Source organism: Ambystoma mexicanum, chromosome 4p (assembly GCF_040938575.1).
Source record: "Ambystoma mexicanum isolate Mex_15411 chromosome 4p, UKY_AmexF1_1, whole genome shotgun sequence".
In the NCBI taxonomy this organism is placed as follows: domain Eukaryota; kingdom Metazoa; phylum Chordata; class Amphibia; order Caudata; family Ambystomatidae; genus Ambystoma; species Ambystoma mexicanum.
This window is the reverse complement of record NC_090927.1, coordinates 1,189,594,502-1,189,616,519: the sequence shown is the minus strand read 5'-3', so window position 1 is coordinate 1,189,616,519 and position 22,018 is coordinate 1,189,594,502. Positions and strand designations below refer to the sequence as shown.

At 46.5% G+C, this 22,018-nt stretch overlaps 1 protein-coding gene across 1 annotated transcript in view; it reads right to left on the bottom strand.

Annotated features, from left to right (window-relative positions):
* ANAPC1 (anaphase promoting complex subunit 1) overlaps positions 1-22,018 on the bottom strand; it is a 2,053,226-nt gene that overhangs the window by 1,286,501 nt on the left and 744,707 nt on the right. The window contains exons 21-23 of the mRNA XM_069606837.1: positions 17,815-17,893; positions 17,656-17,692; positions 9,009-9,079 (exon numbers count right to left, since the gene is read on the bottom strand). Coding sequence (XP_069462938.1) covers positions 9,009-9,079; positions 17,656-17,692; positions 17,815-17,893 — 187 coding nt within the window. The remainder of the gene's footprint in view (positions 1-9,008; positions 9,080-17,655; positions 17,693-17,814; positions 17,894-22,018) is intronic.

Genomic DNA, 22,018 nt, shown 5'->3' with positions numbered 1-22,018 from the left:
TGAGCATGCACTTGATGCTCAAGCTGACTGAAAGATCCTGCAGATGGCCATGGCCGTCGGAATGGTGCATGCATGAAGGAGCTTGGCTGCGGATACCAACCGGACCAGGTCTGTGCAGACCTATAGGGAGGTGGGGGGCATAATAATTACATATTTCGCCATTGAACTAAGACCACTTACTGCTGAGTGAACACTGTGCCGACAACATCCTTAGTCCTGCTTCTGAGACTGCAAAGATACAGTACTTCATGAGCCCTAGAAACCTCAAGAGTTTCTATTTTCTAAGAAAGATGGCCATCATGGTTTGAATGCTCTGCATTCTCTGGTTGTTGGGTATTCTGAAATCTAGGGTGGTTCGGAGTCCTCCGTTCTTTGGCACCAGGAAGTGGGAAATCTGACCTCTACCACTGGAAAAAGCTCAACTGATCCTTTGAGCAGCAGCTGAGCAACTTCTTGGAGGAGCATTTCCAATAAGACAAAGTGGAAGGGGTTTTGCATGTGGCAGGCAGTACCCATGGGTCTAGAATTGTGAGTGGCAAGAGGCAGATGAAGCGCTGAGGTAGACTTGTGAGAGCGAGTGGGGGGGGGCAATACCAACATCCCAAATGCCAGAAAATAGGGTCCCAGTTTCCTGCATCACCAGCACAAGAAAAACCTGCAAGACCTACATTTTAGGCAGCCAAACAGGAAACAATTGAAGGAGATGTATTGCGGGACTTTGGCTTTTGCCCCCATTGTATGAAGCACAGCATCACAGGACGGAGAAACTAGCAGCCAAGATTGAAGAAACACAAGAGCCAAGGATTTAGTGGCTCGTTTCATTTGTAGACATGCTAGGGACTACATCTCCCAGTTTGACTTCTGGCACATCTACAGTGAGCGAGGAATGTGGGTTCATGTTCACGGAAACCCTGCTCGCAGTTTTGGACACTAGCAAGGAAAGACATGTTTCCCTAAGACTGCAGCACACAACCTCTGGACCACATCCAGCTACTTAAGTCAAGGACTAAGGCCGGTATTGACATGCACCCAACAGACACACCTATCTCTGAGCAATAAGTACTCCTTTGTTTACCGGATTACACTTCAATCTTGTACTCTTAATGAGAAATGAAAGCTCTGAGGGACTGAGGAGTGCAAAGTCTTTGAAGCTTAAGTGCAATTAAGCAAATGATGTAGGAGTTGGGCTTTGATTTAATTGCAAGTGCATGACAATTCATTTGATATAGATTGGTTGCTCATAAAATTAATTGGCAGACATGGAGTATTACACACTAGTGGATTAACTACATATTTGAGGTTCAGAATATATTCAACACACTTGGTACAAACAGCTGTGGGATTATACAATCTGAAACGAAGAACAAATTAGTTACCTATCTAATGATCTCTGATTATGCCCTGATGATGTTCCTCAACTTTGAAATCTATCTCCCAGCGCAGCTCCTATTCGGAAAACATTTCTACACTCCATGATGAGTGGAAGGAGGGGGCACTTGGAACCCCACCCCTCCCCTATTCCTGCACTTCCTAGGTAGGCCCAGTCGCGGCTGCTTTGGGTTCAGGGCCCTGGCCCCGGAGCATTCGTGCGGGTATACCCCTAGGAACTGTGACCGCCCCTTGTAACACACCTCATAACAGTATGAGACCAGAGGTGAATAAGACTCCATTTTGTAAATCACCAACTCCATTTTGTACTGTTAAAACAGCCATGAGGTTTCAACGCAAGCCTGCAGTTCTCCCAGCCAGGCGCGCACAGCGAGCGAGTTCCTCGCCCCACCTCCTCCCCTTTGTCGTCTCTACAGTTGTTCGGTTCCCATGAGAAGGCTGGCTGCAAGAATGCAACAAAATCCACACTATCTTCCACCTTCCGTCTCACTTTGTTGATCCAGATACAGCCCAGAGCAGGGGTCAGAGCAAAAGCTATCTGTCTCTATAAACCTGCCCCACACCCCACAGACCCTGGCCATAAAGAATATAATCCCCCATGCCCCTTAGGATACAGTCAACAGTTAAAAGTGACCCTCGAGTTTGTTTGTTCATTTACGCTCTAATATGGACAAAGCTAACATGCCTTTTACATGCAGGTTTGTATAAACCTAATGATAGGCCAATGTGTATATGAGTGAATATAGACATATGTGTAACTAGAAATTCTTATGTTAAACCATCACGATGAAAATATAATGCATGTTAACCTACGATGCAGAAATGCTCATAGTAATGGATTGCAACGACATAATGCATGACCAGTACAATACTGTAAACACCAGCACAGAGCTACCTCATTGCCATAAGTTTAAATGTAAATACATGTACAGTGTCGCGTGAACATAACAGAGCATTTAATCACTTTCGACGAGCCACAATCCCACCTAAGGATGCACACACACAGACCCCGAGCTATGAACTGCCTTTTTATGGACAATGGATAATTAGTCAAGCACACAGTTTATTTTGTGATGAGTTCTTTTGTTTTCCTCCGTTATGATGAAAGTGCCTAGACAAATGGAAAATATAGTCTGCTTTAAACCAGTATGACTCGAGCGCAACACAATAAGCCACGTGTAAAAAGCCTGCATGTAAAATTGTGTTCTAAAAAGGCCCTGTTTCTTTGTGCAATGAGGGACCATACCGCAAAGGGGTCTCGATTCCCTTCTGCCCATCATGGTGTCAAGATAGGTTAGTGGAGGGTTAATGATGTTTGGACATTTGATCACTAAGCCCCCACAACAAAATGTATGCCCATGATGATATGTGCCTCTTGTGACCCAGTCATTTTAGCCATATATTTAAAATTCTCTTTGTTGCTATCAGATGGACACCCCAGACCATGCAATGACCCCATGAGTCCTCCCCCTTAGTCAATATATCCTGAAGTGTCTAAACAGGTCAAGCACAACATTTAATGGGTGAAGCTTAACCTATGACCAGTAATAAATAACTTGCCTTTGAACCATGTTTTCACAAGTGGTTAGGATAAAGGCCATAGAGTTTACCGGACAAACAGACTATGGTAATGAATGAATGGGAGTGTGTGGCCACAAGGACAATTGTCAAAAGGTTAGTGTAACAGAAGAAAACACACAAGTGTCAAATTTGCATACCAGCCCGATGAGCCCAGCTGACCGATTGACCCCGGACACGACGACATCTCACCACGTGCCCTCCAGCCAACCAAGTGCCTCTGACCCTATGGCACCTATAGGTGCCCGCTCTTAGTAACCAATCCCAACTATTTGTGTGCCCCCTAGGCCTTCCCACCGCTGATGATGTTTTGTTTGTATATAACTGAACTGTAACATGTTTTCTGCAGAGCGCTCTCGCCTTGAGCAGAGTAGATTCTGCTCGCCCTCATTTTAGATAAAAGCCTTTTATATCACCATCACTTGGTCTTGGTCTCATTCCCTCCTGGGATGCGTTTTTATTGACTCCATTGGGAGATTTAACTGTATTTTTGGGGGCCTCTCACTTACAATGACCTTAGTTTCACCCTTTCTCCCTAGCACTCGGACACCACGGGACAGCAGAACCAAGATATAGTAGCTATCTGCCCAGTGGAACAGGTTGGGAGAGTGATGAGGAATCCGTGGGAGGAACATCCACCAGAAAGAACATTACCAAGAGGCAAGTCATATGTTCTTCAAATCAATTCCTTCCTCCCATGGATTACTCATCTTTGATAGACTCCAATAACCAGTGCCATGATCTGAAGAAGGGAGGCGAGCAAGGACACCACCTAAACCAGAAATCTGTGAAGTAACACTTTACAAAAACTAGCTCCCTGTCCTGACTGAGAAGTCAAGCAGTAATGCTTTGCAAATGTGTGCAGAGATGCCCATATAATCACCTGGCAAATGTCCAGAACAGGGCCTACAGACTGCTGAGCTGAGGTGGCAGCGAGTCCTTTGGTGGAATGGGTCACGAGATCGCTCCCTATGCCTCAAACTTTCATCAACCAGGCATAGGGTTCAGGCTGGTGAGGTTAGGATGTAGAACTCGACCTTCCAATTGGAAGGCAAGATCCGCTCTAGTTGCAAGGCGTGAGAGAGGGCTGAAAGAAATGTCCAGCAACTGTCGAAAGCACGTCACACTAGACCGTCCTTGTGTCCCTCAGAGCTTCCCATAATGGAAATTCCCCGGCACACTACCACCTGCACTTCCTGTTCATACTGGAAGATAAGAAACTGAGGAGTTCCTCCACCAGTAGAATATCTCCTTCAGAATGTCTTGACAGATTCCACTCGTGGGAGAAGGAAGCCCGTCTGCTCAAGGCATCCACAATGATGATCTCCTTGCCAGCCACATGAGCTGCCTTTAGAGATGTTATTCTCCAGAGCCCACAAACACAGTTGCCTTGCTTCTCTGCACAAAGGTGAGGATCCCACACTGCCACTCTTCTTGAGGTAGTACATGGCAGCTGTATTGTCCGTCAGGACCAACACAGTCTTGCCCCATAGCAAAGGAAGAAAGGTTATCAGGGCCAGCCCAACACCATCCACCCCCTAACACAAGAAGTGGGGTGGTGTGGGATCCTCATCTTTGTGCAGAGAAGCAAGGTGAAGTGGTTCTGAAAGAGCCCATAGGTCACTCCCTGTTAGATCCTGTATGTGAGTGTCCATGCCCTTCAAGTATGTATCTGTGACCAGTGTCAGTTGGGGCCTGGGTGGCCAACACAATGCCCCCTCTTCAGTAGATTTATCATCGGACCACCACTCAAGGTTTCTGGACACTTTCAAAGTAGGTCTGAGGTACGACCCTGAAAATGAGACCACTGACAACTGAGAAGCCATTGTACCAACTTCATGTGCAGCCGAGCTTCTGGCACTACCATTATGCAGGAGGCTATAAGACCCAGCAAGGGGAGGAAGGCTGATGCTGGAAAACACTCATGAGATTGGATAACATGGACCATCTTGGAGATGTTCACCACTCGATTCAGTCAGGAAGGCCCTGCCCAGCAGAGTGCCCAAGACTGCCCCAATAAAATGGTGGGACTAGGATGGCGAAACCTGAGACTTTTTGAAGTTCAGGAAGAAGCCCAGGCTGTGCAAAACACTGCACGTATGGTACAAGTGTGCCGATGACTGGTCCAGGCAGCAAGCTCAGACGAGCCAGTTATCCATATAGGGAAAGACATGAATGACTTCCCTTCTGAGGTGAGCTGCCACTACTGCTAGCAGCTTGGTGAACACCCTGGGTGCCAAAGAGAGCAACCAACAGGACCTTTATTTGGTAGTGGCAATGCACCCAATGAAAATCTCAGGTACTTCCTGTACTTTTTGGTGGGTGGGCACATGAAAGTAGGCATTCTGGAGATCTAGCAAGGCAAGATAGTCCTGCAAGTCGAGGACTCGGAAAGATCTGAGCTAGGGTGACCACGTGAATATGTCCTTGCATAGTTAGATTCAGAAGGCGCAGATCCTATTTGGAACACAAGCCCTTGTCTTACTTTGGCACCAGAAAATAGGTTGAGTACCAACCCTTGCCTCATTCCAAACAGGGCACCAGATCTATGGCACCCCTTTGCTAGAAGATGACTAATCTCGTCCAGCAGGAAGAGGTCAGGAAGCAAGCACTAATTTGTCTGGTTTGGAGGGTGTTGAGCAAAGGGGAGACTGTATCCCTAGTGGACGACATTTAAGACCCAGGCACCAGTCATGGCAAGATTCCATTCCATGCCAAACTGAGAAATCCTGCCTCCCAAAGGTGAAGACTAGTGGAAGTCAGTTTCACAGAGGCTTTGTACTGTAGTAGCTGACGATCCTCTTCTTGGAGCACCTCTCCCCTCAACCCGTAGCTGGATGGTGTTGCATTGATTTGCCAGCAAGGGCTAGTCCTCTGTCCTAGTGAACGCAGGAGGTGATGGGGGCGAAAACCCCTATTCCTGCCGGTGCATTGTCTGCATTAGCCCCAAACAAATTGTTGCCAACGGCATGTCCAGGAGTTTTGCCAAGACATCTGTTGCAAATCCCGAGGTTCTTAACCACGAGCACATTCGCAACACCGTTCCTGCGGCCCATCGTACGAGCTACGCAGTCAATGTATACAGGCCTGACTGAAACATTTGTCTGCACACTTTATCGCCCATCCTTGACCAGGGCTTCAAAGCACTCCCTCACATCCCATGCAGTGAGGTACTCAGCAGCCCGAGATGGCAGACCAAAGGAAGAAAGAGAATTTGGCCATGTCACAGGAGTGGCAATTCACCACTGCTCCTCTACATAAGGCACGCCACACGCAACCTGTTTTATCAAGTCTGGTTTGTAGTGTAAGGAACTCATGGTGGCAATAAGTAAAGAGACACGTGATCACAGTTCAAGGGTGTTTATTAAAATAAATAGGTAGGTTGGGAAAACGGCTAATCTAAACCTAAATCTAAGATCAGAGCAAGCTTCAATCATCAAACAATAATGAGGCAGTCAGAGTGGCGTCTTGTCAAAATAAAGGCCCTATACTAAAACACCTATTGCCAATCCTTACTCTAAATACTAAAAGAAGTGTGTGATAATGTTCTTAAGAACGAAGGAAGTGTTCACAAATAATAGGTCAGGATGCGGTAGTCGGGGTCTCCCTTCTCCACGTTTTTCAGCACGGACAAGGTAGGATTCTGGAGCACAGCACACGTTCGAGCTTCCTCAGCACGAGCCAATAGTTCCGCTCTTCGCAATCAGGGCCTTGGGTGGTTAAGTCTCTTTTCTACAAAAAGTCTTTCCTCCGAAGACCTGATGGGTTTTAAAATAAACAAAAGTTTCTTTCCGTTTGTGCTTTGGGTGATACCTTTTCACCCCTGCGTCCCCCTCTTCCGGGCTTAGGCCCTTTTTGAATGTTAGTTTCCCTCCATTGGGTTCACTACTGCTTTCAACACAAGGTCTTCTGTGTCATTCACGAATCTCAATGTCTTTTTAAACAGTTCACTGTGGACATCCCTGTGTCAGGTACACTCTTGTCAACACACTGTATATCGGGACTTTAGACTTCGCCCCCGGTTAATCGCCATCGCTCCTTCGGGTTCACTCTTGCCAACTTTGTCAACCAGTTCTCATGATGTGGGATTCATTTGCCTTGGCTTCACAATCTTCTGTCGTTCAAAGACTCTACAGAGGATTTTACTGTACCCTTGAATGACCACTTTGACCCCCCACCCCCTCCGCTCCTCTTTGCGCTTTGCCCAATGACTTCTGGTAATGGTAGTTTCAACAATCGGGTAATCGCCCAGAGTTTCCCGATGGAGCACCCACGTGGTGCCGGCCTAGTCTGTTGCTGGTTTTCCCCCCTTTTATTATCAATAGTTATTTATGTTCTTTCACAATTCAATTAGCAGTTTGCTACTTTCATTCAACACAGTTCGGTTTCTGACCGACTCTCCCCTCGACTCACCGGCTGTGATGAACCGCTTGGCTTTTCTTCTTTATGGAGTCAAGGTTGGTACCACGGAGACAAGCGTCTCTCTCCTGCTTGGTTATCAGTGGAGGAGGGTCCTGTGTACCGTTGACATCTGCTGCAAAACCCCATGCTGGCTATTGTTCGCCGTCTTACAATGCCTTCCAATTAAGTTTCACGGGCCTTGGTCGGAAAGGGCAAAGTCGTTTCTCCCCTTGTCACCTTCTCAGTTTGCACCATCATTCTCTGCCTCTTGAACTAACGTGCTGAGTTAGCTTTCTCGATTTGCGGTCTGCCTTGCCCATCTTGTGCGCCACCTTTTATCCCTGTGCGGAAGGGAAAGGGCTGTCAGGTGTGTGTGTGGTTTTGGTCAATTGCTTGACCCTTGTGTTGGGACATGTCAGGTAAATGGCTTGGGTGGTTGTCCGTTGTCTGTTGGAAAGGGGGAGGGAGGGTAGAGTGTTTGAGTATCTGACATGGTAGGTTGGGGAAAAGGTATGATAAGAAGGGGGACACCGCGTCTCACCCATCCGGTCCCACTTCCACTCCCTGAGGAACCCCCATCCAGGTAATCCTCCCTCACTGGTCCACCACCAGGAACTGGATCCAATAGCAATGGCTCTGTCCTGGCAACCTAGATTACAGACCCCCGGGGACTAGTCAGGGAGACACCGTCAGGTTTTTCACAGTAGCAGGTGCTCCAGTCTTCTTAACATCCTTCACCATTTGCTAGATTAAACATTGCATCTCAGGTGAAAGCGGAATGCTAGCTAACTCAACCATCTGCCAAAAGTAATGAGGATCTAGTCAACTGGCAGAAGGCATTCAAGTTTCTTTAGGGAAATAAATTTTGGCCTCACACTTCCAGTTCTTTTGACTCTCTCCCTGGAGGAATAGTAGGGTAAGCCAGATGCCTGAAGCCTGCAGTGCCCACCTGGACTCCTGAATTTTCAGGTTTAGGATGATCCTTAAAGAAAATAGGGTCTGAAGATCCCGGTTTAAGTTTGAGAACAAGGTCTTTGCCTACACTAGACACCACAGCTGGCCAGTTCCATAGAGTTGAACTGAAATGCAGTAAAGGCCCCTTAGGGGTCTTTAGCTCCACAATAGCTGTGAGGATCTGAATCTGTTGGAGAGATTTAAACAAAGAATTCTGGTGTGGGAAGCACAACCATCTAACCTAATGGTGAAACAGTAATTCCAACCATAAGGGAAGGCAAACCTCTCTAAGGGGTAGCAGAGGCAGAGTAGTGGGGCCCAAGTAGGAAAGAAAGCTGGTAGTAAACTTTAGTTAGTCCACACAGTTATGCAAGTCAACACCAACAATTTACTGGGATTATTAAATGGATTACAAGTGATTCAACTGGGAACAACACTGATCAAAAAATGTGACGGGTTCTCAGTCACTAATATGTCCACATCAAAGGCAAATTATTTTCACGAGGGAGGCATGCAGGAAATGAATAAGAAGAAATGCCAGGGTACCGGAAAGGGTCATGCTCGTATCCTTGACCTTACAACATGCAGCTTTGGCAAATTTGATGTACTGTTCCCAAGGGACGGAGCATCGGTATAACACTTGTGTTATTACTGGCACATTTTGGTTAATAAAATTAAATTCTCACCAACACTTGTCATCCAGATAACCAACTTCTCAGAGAGACTTGAAACAGTTGTGCTTGGTTTCAAACTGAGCCTGGAAAAAAGTAACATCACAGAAGATAAAAAAAACACTTAAAAGCAGAACATTTACTTTTTTGTTTGAGGGTTTAGAGAAAGCAGATGAAAACCAAAAAGGTGCTGGAACTCTGTACAAGGGAGATTGAAAGCAAGATTATTATTACATGGCAATACAGAAGACAGTTGTACCAGAAATCATTGTGTATTTTAAAAAGCAAGTAAGACAGAACAGAGGGTTTCGATATGTAAGGTCATTAATAAGGAACTAGGAGCATCATGGTGGGGTCTAATAAGAATGGGCATTAGGAGAACCACTGTAGCTACTATAGTTTGCATGTTCATGAGGATGGTAAGGTTGGTGCTATATCAGTGATGCCATGCCGAGGGTTAGCATGTCATTAGGAAGTGAGGGGGTAGAGGGAAAAGAAATGCTAGCAGTTAAGGAAAGCAGTCTTTGTACTGTAAGAGGCCATTTTGGATTGGTTACTGGGGTTTCACGTGGGGTGGGGTAAAGGTGGTGGAAAAATGAAAGTGAAGTCAAAGCACAGTTAAGGATATGGTGGCTGGATGGGAGGTCTCCCAGCAAGGGAGTGATATGCTACAGGCAGATGGAGGAGTACACGCAGCAGGGTAGGGAGGAAACAGTGAGGATGTGATAGCAAGATATCCTTCAGCAGCACACTGGGGGAGAGTGATATGTCATTCTAGACATGCAACTGTTGTACGAGTGATGGTAAATCTGTCTGGCGAAAGATTTAAGGGTTGGGGCATAAGCATAATCTACTGCATGAATAAATGAAGTAGTTGGGGGTGGAACTTTTTTTTATTTTTTATAATTCAAGCACAACATAACTACAGACTTTTATACATGTCATACCAATATGCTTCCAGTTGTGTCTATGTATTCCCTTAAAGCCCCAACTCCCCCACCCCATCCCACCATATTATTCTATACTACCACCGCCAACTGTACTACTCAGTTTTATCCGTCTACCTTTGTCCTCCTATGAGACTGTTCTACAGCCATCAATCCCTGCATCATATATTTACATGCTTCTAGGTGAGTGTTTTGTTGTTCCTGGCTTCGTTATATACCACCTCTTGCCACACTGAGGTTTCTGCCAGCGTCCACTTCTGAAGGCCCCCCCACCATTGGTGTATCACCGGCGCGCTTTGTGCTTTCCAGCCCATAGCTATCCTACACTTTGCCAAAATATATACCAAGTCTTTCACCTTGCTGACATGCCTTGCCTGCTTCGGCCATGGGAAAATACCTAACAAACAGGCTATGGGAGAACTCCCTTCTATCGCTATATCGGCATTAGGTAAAGTCTGGGCTCTCTCTTCCCAGTATTGTCGGATCTTACTACAAGCCCAGAATATGTGCAAAAGGTTGCGTTGCACAGTCCTCATTTCGGGCATGCCTGTTCAGCTGCTTTACTAAATTTAGCTATCTTCTTTGGGGTTAGATATTCTCCATGTGCGACATACAACTGAATTCGATGCAACTTCGTGTTTCTGCACACTTTTTTGTGATAGCATAATGCTCTGTCCGATTCTGCATCAGTTAATTGTTCCCCCAAATCAGCTTCCCAACTGTGTCCAGTCTGCGCAAGCTTATCTCCTTGCGGTGACATCAACACTTCAAATATACTGCATGTCCATCCTCCTATAGGTCATGAAATGTTTCTATCCTTTTGTCTTCCTGTAGTTCTTCTCCTATCCCCGTCTGTTTTTGTCTTAGCTTGGCTATGAGTGAGGTATGTATAATATATTGTCCCTCATGTATGCCTGTTTTTACTGAGAGTCATTCAAAATACATCATTTTTCCTTCCTTTAATAAATCTCCTACCGCCACTACTCCCATTGGCTCCCAATACTTCTTGACGCTTAGTCTGAATTGCTGATGTTCCACTATTAGTGTTAACAATGGGATCTGTGGAGAATAAGGTGATTTCAGCCCCAGGAAAGGACAAGCCCTTAGCCACATCGTCATGCCCAGCCTCAACAGTAAAGGAGATTTCGGGACTCATGGTGCATCATTCCATGTCTCCTCTCTTAAGTAGAACAGGGTGGACGCCGATTATAACACCCAGTTATCTTAAGTCTGCTGGTCCGACAGACACCCAGTGACGAACTGCAGCTGGCATGCCACAAAGTATGCCTGAAGGTGGGGCACTGTTATCCCTCCTTGTTCACATGGCCTCTGCAATTTCGCCAATGCCATCAGGAATCTTGTATTGTGCCATAGGAAGCTACGGCATAACGTGTCAAGCTTCCATAAGAAACTTGTGGGTATGTTGTATGGAACATTATTAAAGTAGTGCAGAAGCCTCGGGAGCACCACCATTTTCAGTAGCACAGACCTTCCCATCACCGAAAGCAGCAATCTAGCCCAGAAAGTCATCGACTTCTCTATTTTACCTACCGCTTTCAACATGTTCTGTGCATGTTCTGTCTTTGGGTCATGGTGATATCCACCCCCAGGTACCTGAATGACTTAGTCTCCCACTTAATTGGTAGTACTGGCAATGTGTTCGGGGATTTCCCTGCCTACCCTGCTAGAGGGAATAAGCAAGACTTTTGTGTGTTAATCATAATACCCGATAGGGCGTCATAACGGTCCAGCACATCTAGGATATACTGCAAATTGGTTTCTGGGTGCTGTAAATATAACATATCATCTGCATATAAAGATATGAAATTATTCACACCCGTCACCGTTATGGCAGCCTCTTGGTATTCCTTCCTGAGATACACTGCCAATGGCCCAAGTGGTAATATAAATAACATAGGGGACCAGGGGCAACCCTACCTAGTGTCTTTCTCTAGAAGCCACTGGTCCGAAATGTGGGAGCCGGTCTTGACCCTTGCTATCGGGCTGCTGTAAAGCAGCTGTGCCCATTTCATATACGAGGGCCCCAATCCAAAGCTCCTAAGGACCGCTAGTAGCCAGGGCCATCTGTCCGAATCAAATGCTTTGACCGCGTCGAGCGAGGCTACCACATACGGGTGCTGACTATCTTGGATTTGGTCAAGGATATGAAGTAGTCTCCTTAAGTTGGATGTAATATTTCTGTCCGAGACATACGCTGATTGATCCGCGTGTAAAAGCTTAGATATTGTTGGATCAAGCATGTTGGCCAGCACCACTGTCCATATTTTGCTATCATGATTAAGTAGTGACAGGGGTCTGTAAAATCCACGATCAGTGTTTGGCTTCAATAACGGTACTATAACGCACTCTCGCAGCGACTCTGGCAGGATGCCTGTTGTCAGCGGCTCATTCAACATTGCTAGCATTGGGGTTAGTATCTTGGTCGAACTCTTTATAGAATTCACTAGGTAACCCATCTGCCCCCGGGGCCTTAACGGTCGGCAAACCTCGGATAGTGGCCTCAAGTTCCTCTATGGTTATGGGGGCCTCTAACTTACTTGCTGCAACCGGATCCAATTTGCGGAGCTGGATTTGTGCAAGTGCCCCTTCGAGATCTGCTGACTGGCTGCCTGATGTCTCCAGATATAATACTCTTGGAAGCGCTTGTTTATGCCTGTTTGTGTCCGAAATCTCTCCCCATTTTCGCCCGTAATCTCCCTCATGATAGCACCTTTAACCTCACTTTTATATAGCCATGCTAACATGCATCCCGCCTTGTCTCCTTTGGCATGCTGCCTCTACATACTTCTTGTAGCTTAACTTGCCCAGTCTATTCCAATGTTCCACACATTCCTGTTGCAGGCAAGTAACTTCTTGGGCCCTGCCTTTAGTCGTGTCACCAGTACCATCTATGCCTTCTAATTTGACCTTTACTTTATGTAGGTCCCTTTCTATACTGGCTTACAATGTTTTCATTTTGGCTATCGCCGTATCTCTCATCAGTACTTTAAAGGCTTCCCACAACGTACCCGCCGATTCCACACTCCGTGTTGTTTTTAAAGTAATCCTTCACCCCCATCTCACATATGCTCCCAGAATATCGGATCTTTAAGGGATTCCCTTCTAAGCCTCCAGGTCGGGATTTTTGCTCTGGGGCGTGGAGGCGTTCAGACAAGTGACTACTAGGGAAACATCATCCGATAGCACCCACTCTTTATATTCAGCCAATGTGAATTTGCTTGGTGTCTCATCCCCAGTAAACATATTGGGCCTCATTATGAGTCCGGCGGTAGCCGTGCTGGAAAAACCAGCAGACTACCGCCAGACCGCTAATACCATTCCACCTCTGTGATTGCCAGAATCAATGGGGCATTACAACCCCGGTGACCCGGTAATTCTGGAGGTCAGAATTCAGTAAATCCCCATTCCCATGACTCCATGTGGATGGTGACCATGGAAACACTGGTTCCGTCTATGACAGAGCTGGTGTTTCCATGTCCGCCTGCAGGCGGGTGGTGTTACTTCCGCCAGGTCAGACACCTCCCGCCTGCAGGACTCGGAATCAGCCGGTCCAGAAACAACAGGGGTGGCGAATTTACCGCTGACCGGCTGATTTGTAATGAGGCCAATAGTCTAGTATAGTGTAGTGTATACATCTTTATGTGCCGTGTAATGGGAGTACCCTTGCGCTTGCGGATGCTGGTCTCTCCATATATCAGACAGCTGAAATGCTCGCAGTAATGTATTCAAGGCTTTGGCCGCAGGACCCGGATTAACCGCCTTCACATCCGATCTGTCTAATGCCGGATTCAACATGCAATTAAAATCCCCTCCCCACACTAATATGCCAACCATGTGTGCTCCTATCTGTGGATACAGTGATCGGAAGTAAGCCGGTGTGTCGTGGTTTGGGGCATAGGTATTGACAAAGCAGAGATCTCTATGCTCTATCATTTCCTGTACCATGATCATCCTCCCTCCATCGTCCCTAAAGGTCTTTAGGACTTTAAACAGCACAGACGGAGCAACCTATATTAGGACTCCTCTCGCATACGCAGAGTATGATTCACCCACTGTCATACTGCTCCATTTTCTAGCCAATAGTTTGTTTTTTATTTGTGAGGTGTGTTTCTTGGAGTAGTGCTATATCAATCTTCTGGCGCCTCAAATAGGTCATTATCCTATTCCGTTTAATGTAACTATTCAGCCCTTCAACATTCCACGAGGCAATTTTAAGTCCCCTCCTCCCCATCATAGTCTTTCCTTCCTGCATGTCTCGGTAGTCAGTTATACCTAGTATACGTTTCATGTCTGGTTCCATAGGCTAACCCCCAACTAACTACCCCAACCTTCACCCCTCCCAACAATTGCCCAGCTCAACTCCTTTTGCTCAGGGATCCCTGCATCTAGCCATCCCTGCAGTTACTTGTCCTGCTGTTAGGGTGCAGCAGGTGAATACTTAACCGCTAGTATCCGTAACCAAATCCACTCTTCGGTGAAGAACACTTCCTCGCAGTGCATTCCTGGATGAGAACCCTCTGCCAGCTCCTGCTCTTTGCAACATTGGCAGTGACTGATATATGTACCAACGAAAACACAAATCCTTTGCTTCTGGCCGCAGTTGGTATACATAGTCCAGCATCTTCCTCCCCGTTTATTCATGGGTTCTTAGCGTGCGTCTCCTGCATCTGCCGATAGTTTGGCCCCGCCAGATAGCATTTGTGGGCTTCGTCCGGCGTGTCAAAGAAAATGGTTCTTCCTCCATTTATTACCTTCAGCCGTGCCGGATACAGCAGCATGTATTTGAGGCTTGCTTCTCGCATCCTCTTCACCGATGTAAAGTTCAACCTCTGTCTTTGCACCTGCATGGTGTAATCTGGGTATGCGGTAATAATGGCTGATGCACGCTGTATTGTGCCACCTTTACTATCTTCATAGTTCAGTATTCGGGCTGTAATGGGTCACAGAGGGGCCTCTGGTGGAGGTTTCCTCAACAGGTACCTGTGTGCTCTCTACTGTGAAGCCATGGGTGAGGGTACCAGGGCCAATTTCTTGTAGCAACATATTTCCAATACAATTGGTGGGGTTCGTGCCCTCCTCTCCTTCCAGGAGTCCAATAATTCTGACATTGTTAGGTCTAGCGCTTCCTTCTGCATCCACCACGCTGTCCTTCACATTCTTCACCTGCTGCTGTAGTATTAACACATCTCTCGAAGTGTCCTTTAGACCTGCTGTGTTTGCCGCTGTCTCCTTTTCTAGAGCTCCTGTGCGCTCCGCAAGTGCACAGACATCTTGCCTCAGGATATTAACATCCAAACTGATGGCACACATCTTGGACTGCAATGCCATTTTTAATGCTGCAATGGCGCCCAGCACTTGCTGGTCTCCATTCGGCTGACTCCGTTTACCGTGCGAAGATAGGGGTTAGCAGCGTAGCATTTTCAGTCGAATTTTTCTGTTGAATTGTGTATTTAGTAAAAGTCGTGGGTTGTTTCGACTTGCTCTTCTGCGTTTTGGACGCCATAGCCCGTTCTCAGCTCTGGTTCCTACGTCTCCCCTCAGTTCTGCACTCGTCTCTGGAAGTTTTGTTTATTATTCTCAGTTGTTGGATTGGGCTGCTTGGAATATCCATTGCAGTACTATTGTTGATGCCCATGTCTGGGTCACCGGTGAACAGTGTGTCCACTCTCGACCAGTATCTATAGTGGTGCTTTCCTTCTGCAAGGCGGGTCAGTGCACGGTTGTTTGTCCCCTACGGGCCAATATCTATTACAATCTTGTCCCGGCAGATAGTTGCCGCTCGCCCTTGCTCTTACGTGCTTCCTGCTGGTGGAACCTATTATGATTGCGCTCCCCTCGACAGGGTGCACCGTGGTTTGTTGAGAACTGGCAGTGGGCCCACCTTTCGCTGCTTGCACCTTACCTTGAACTATCTCACACAAGGGACTTCCTGTGTTCTGCCGTTGTCGAGTGTAGTCTACGGCGCAACCGGCCTGTGGCTCTTCACACCCAGTATGGTGCGTTCACTGTCCAGCTGGCAGGTGTCTTGGTGGCGCACCCTTGCTGTACCGGTGTGCTGCTTCGTGACCCCCTAATCAGTCTCAGTAGCGCAAATCATTATGCTCTTGTTCTAACCTGGGGGCACAATTTATAGGCCAGCATGCACTCCTTACAGTCTCCACCCTTGGGTCTTACCTGCATGCAGGTGGCTTACACTAGGGTGTCGTGTACTCCAGCACTCTGGCCCGCCGTCACTATCTGGCTGGCTATCCTGCTGACCTGGGTGTTACTGCCCCCTCTGCAACTATCATCAGCTGTGGTCTGGCGTTGGATGTTATCCACACCCGGTGTTCCGGAGCTGGTGTCACGGGAGCCTGGGATCACACTGTGCACCCAGTTCCTATTTTTTTTATTCCAGTGCACCTAAAATCGCCTCCATCGCACAAGGACCTCCATCACCACACCATTGGCTGTGGGGCTGCTCGTCTCTGGGTTCTCTGTTCGCTCTGCGCACTGTATGTCCCACTGCCTGCCGTACTATTCAGTTGCCCCTTGTAGTTGCCAGCCGGTTATTTCAATGTTATATTCTGGTGTTGGCCTATGCTTCCTATCTCAGGTTGTTTCTGCAACGTTGAGGATTGTAGGAACCCACCTTCCATACCAGTGTGCTCTTCCTGCTGTAGCGCCTTGGCAATATCCCTTGCCAGTGCCTTATGCAGTCTGTGCGCACCGTCTGTTTCCTATGTGGTCCGCCTCAGGCCATTCAACAGTGTTTGCCGTTCCACTGCAGGATTAAACCTCTGTGCGGGACAGTCTCCTCCGTGGTCCGCCTCCGGCCCGATCCAAAGTGCGGGCCGGTCTCCCTCGCGGTCCGCCTCAGGATTATTATGGCATATGGGCCAGTCCACCTCATGGATAATGGCAGGCGAGGGACTGAATCCTTTTAGCAGCAACTCTTGTACCAAGTCACGGCCTCCTCCCTGCATCTTACCGCTTATGTCTGTGTTCGTGCAGCAGTCTCCAGCGGGTCAGGTCTTCTTACACAAACATCTTGTTGTTGGTGCCTGCCGTAGTTCTTTCCCACACTGTGCTCCGCTCATGCCACGTCTACACCCCGCCACTGCAACTTAAATCTGAACGCCCGGGTCCGCAGGGCTCACAGGGTATTCGGTTATACTTGCTTCCACCACTTGTGTGTCTTCATTCTGTATGTGCTCCGACATCACCGGATCATTATTCTACTGCCGCAGGCTCGGCTTCAAGCTTGCTGAGCACTTATTCAGCACTCCGCTTTCTACTAACTTTTCCCTCGCATCTAACTGTACTAGCCCGGCTCATCTGTCACTGGATGCGCTGGCTGGAGGTTTCCTTGTGCTTGGTCTGTGCTCCGGGTTAGGATCGCTCAGGATCTGCAGGAGCTGTATAAAACGTGTCCTTACAGCATGGCCATTAGCCACATCCTCTACCCCCAGGGATGGCAATCTACAGTGCAAAGGGAGAGTAGGGCGTCAGGTAAACTGTTAGTGGAAAAATTAGAAGAGAAAACAGTTTCAAAGCGGGGGTCACTCAGTAAAACGATGCACATTTCAGTGGATTCTTAAGGGTGGGCTGGGCTGGCTTATATTCAATTTGCGGGACATTTCTTTTATAGTGTAGTCTTGAGGTCTAGACCAGAGACGTGATCATTGTGTGTTGTGTTCTAAATTTATAGTTACCGTTTACTTTCCGGCTCCTTTTGTTGCTTTCGCTGTCCTGGAAAAGAAACATTGTTAGTACTCAAAGTCATCAAACAACTATTTCAGCATATGCTGTTTATTTCCATCAATATTGATCTATTGTAAAATATAGATATATATAAAAACTTCAAAACATACCTGCAGTTATTTTGGATAAATAGTTGGAGGACTCATTTAGAAGCGCCTTCTCATCACCAAGGATGTACAAAGTGACACCCTGTAGGTAAGGAGAGGAACATTACTTCAATAGGCATCAAGCAGTTTTTACATTGAACACACTAACTTTTCTCATAACACTTACTTAAGGTATACAAATAGATCAAAGGTGCCAACAAATAAACTGGAAAAATACTTTAGTTTGATAGCATTCTATCAGATGAATATAATGTTCAACCAGCAGATTACGCATTTTAGAACTATCCCAGGCACAGACTAGATCAAGAACATCTTTCCACAGTAATCAGTGGGCACCTATGGAAGTCCATGCACAGCTTTGACAAATTAATTGGTGCAACCCTTGCTGGATTTAATACAGTTGGTACATTTAGGGGTCCAAACATGCCCATGTATCTACGTTCCATTGTTTTATGCTACACAGCAGCTAAAAGAAAAAGGATACAATTGTCACACATACAGGGGGAAAAAAACATACAAATACGCAAGTATGGACAATGCGGGTCCCCTGGCCATGCCATGAGGGGACGGGAACCCCCACTCAACCCGGGGTTGGAGGCGTACCAGGGAGAAATCCAGAGCCAGTCCTACCCCAGAGGTGGACGTGGCAGATCAGAGGGCCGCTAGATCTCCACCCCCCCCCCCCCCCAGTGCCAGTTTGTTTCTGAGCAGTCCCCCTTTTTCCCCATGCCATGCCTCCTAGAAAGGATGCTTTCCAGTGTGCAAAGGTCGGGAGGGGCTGTGTTGGAAAAGCATTTGCGCAAATGAATGAGCCGTTTCCCACAGCAGTCTCCTGGAGCCAGAAAGGTAATGTCTTACCGATTAATAGGGATTTACATTAGAAAAGACAGGAAGGAGGAAGAGCTGCTGCCTTTCTGATGTCAGTGGGCATTGACTGAAAGTTGCTATCACATTGAGAGCTTTTACACAAAAGGGCATATCATCTGGTAAACAATGTAAGAATTGTGTTCACATTTTAAAACAGGTTACAAAAGCCATGAAAAGGCATATGTTTTGAAATGCGCGTTCCCTATGGCTGTACCATAGCCAGTGCAAGGAGTTTACAGCCAGTGTAATATGGTCTTTGTAGCAAACCAACATGAGTAGGCATAAGGCTGCATTTAGCAGTCTTTGGATAATGTCAGGTAGGCAAAGGTAAATGGCATTTGCATAATATATTCACATTTGGGCACTGCTTTTGTTGCAGTAAGTGGATGGATACAAATGCACCATATCACAGGTAGGACAATTGCATTCAACTCCTCCAATAAAGTCTCCATATACTTAATGATCATTTTTGTTATTTATAGAGCGTTTACGCCTAACCACTGCACATAAAACATACTGGAATGTGCTCCCAGTCCCTGAGCTGTGCAGTGGGCCTATGTCAGAGTATATCTTTTGCATAGTGCGTGTGTATCCTGTAACTTACTTGGTCTGGATTCAGGACTAGAACTGTCCTTAACCTGCATATGTCAGCATAAGATTTTTTATGCATGTATGCTGAATGAGGGGAATAACAGAATCAAATCAGAGTTATTTTGGAGTGCATACACCCTTTCCAGCTTCATTCGCCTGCAGTGCTACACCCATGACACGCAGGCTGACGCACGTAATTTTGGTCCAGCTATCTCGCAGCTCCTACCATCTGCTTGTATGCTGCATGCAAAATATAGCAGCACTCAACTCTTTGACAGTTGACTTAGGGCTCTATAGACATTGTATTCTTGCTACCTATCCTCGCATAGCGCTGCACCCCATAGAATATAGCCGAGTCCCATGACCATGTCCCGTGATCAAGCTGGGCACATAGTCTCTTCCAGCGCAATATAACTTGTGCCTCTTCTCTAGTCATATTTAGTCTTCCAACCAGACTGTGCCTGTCCTGTACAGTTCCGAAATTTCCTTAACAGTTCCCCTCTACTTCACTACTGCATGTTCTCTTATGCTCCTTTCTCTGCTCTTCTCAGATTGTCATTTCCAGGCGCTATACAAATACAAGAACAATGAATATGCAAGGCGAGTCGGCGACAGAAGCCAAAATTGCTTTAACGCATTGGTGAAAAGACAGAGGAAAAATCGATTTAAGGTTGCTAGAAGTCTGGTACAGCAATTTCTGGAGCAGAGCTTAGCTTTTGGGATGGGTCTTGTAATGTTGCAAGACCTATCTTGCACTTCAGATCTTTGGTCAGAGCTTTTGCATTCAAGGACTCTTCCTGCTATGGTTTACTGGCAAGAACTCGTCATATATTCATTTGTTTTACACTAGGAGAACTGGTGCTGCTTGCAATAACTTGCAGATGAGAAGCCGAGGATTCCTCTGAAATGCTTCATCCATGTATTTGTTTCCAGATCAGAAGAAAAAGTAAACAAACATTCTGCAAGTTAACCAGTGATTCGACAGTTAAACATTCACTGCACATATTTGTCAGTGTAGAATATTCAGCAGAAAAAAAAAAAAAAAAACACGGAACATGAAAAAAACAAATGGCTGGTTTGGAGAAGGGAACATTCTTATTGGGTTTGGGGATGAGGGAGAAGGGGCTGCAGGGGGTGTTGCCACACATTTCACGGAAAGAATGTAGTAAAAAAAGAAATCCAGTGAAAAAAATGGGAAAGGTGGGTCATAAAAATACATGGAACCATTTGCCCCATATCCTATATGGTAAAAGGCCAGATGTAGGTTTGTCCGATGCAGTCACGTGCAGCAGACTGCCTGCTTCGCCCGTTGTCACCTCTAGGGAGAGCTGTTGCCTGAGGATATATAGTGGTCCTCCTGTTACCACATAACATATGAACACTCTGAAAATGTCTTTCTTTAGGCACTTTGGCCTGTGTACACAGGCTCTGACACTAGTATAATATAAGGTGACACTTTCTTGAACCGTTCTCAAACCATTGATAAAGCCCAGGAAAGCCAGAACTTAGTCTCAGGGTTACTCCCTCTTGAAAAATAAGTGGTGGCTGGTTTTCTGACCCTCACCCACAATGCTCTTCCAGTCTCTTCCAGTACCTGGCCTCATAGATAGTAACAGCAAAAGTCTAGTTCAAAAGGAAACACTTTGGATTAAGCAAGCATGCGCCAAATACCCTGTACAATGGAATTTCTTCCACTCGGGAGGGTCTACAACCACGTTTTAGCTCACTGCACTTTTCACAGAGGAGAAAAATCCATTTGCCCATCAGTCTGGTCCCCACCCACAAGGGCAGTCCAGCACCGAAATGCTAGGCAATTCTTCTCTGAACAAGAGTACCATCAGCAACCTCTCCTCACTTTAAATAACACAATGGGGCTCATTAGGAGTCCAGCGGTAGCCGTGCCGGTAAAACCAGCAGGCTGCCATCGGACCCATAGTGAATTACCGTCGCCAGACTGGCCAGGGCATTACAGCCCTGGTGGTCCAGTAAATATGGCGCCAGCAATTCTGTAAACTCCCATTCCCGAGGAGTCGCATAGGACTCTACTGGAACGGGGAACTCGGAAACACCAGCACCATGTCGTGGTGCCGGTTTTTACGTGCATCTCTGCAGGCAGGTGCCGATCCGCCATGGATCCTTTGTTACTCTTGGGGAAGGGGAGCTGAGAGAAAGCTGTGAGCTGGAAGAGGCTCAGAACTTTGAGTTGAACACTACTTCTGTCGATTTTGACATCGCTACTCATTGGTGAGCTTGTGAGGGCAAGCATAGGTTTTGGACACAGACAGACTTTTAAGTGGAACCCTTTGACTCAGACTTTCCTTCTACATTCCTGACATTTCATTCAATAACATATTTTTATTTGAATTTTAAGTCTGTGTCTTGCTTCATGATGCCTTCACAGAGCCTAGAATAAGTAGGCGCGCACACACACACACGGACATCTAGAGAAACTGGCATTGCAAATATTGTTCAGAGCAACAGATATGGCATATGACGCATCTCTTATGTAAGTCTCTGCAGCTCAGATAGCTAGACCCTTTTCAGTGTCTAGGTTGAGAAGCCCCCATTGGACTATTGGTGTAGCCTTTTTTCACTGCAAAGTTACTTTATATTACTAGCAGAATTGTTTGAAGAATGGACATTTCATTTACAGAATACAATTAAGGAGCAATGATGGAAAACACAAAACACGTTAACATTTCTGTTGCTGTATGGTATTTAAGTTTGTATGCAAGCAGTGGTCAACTAT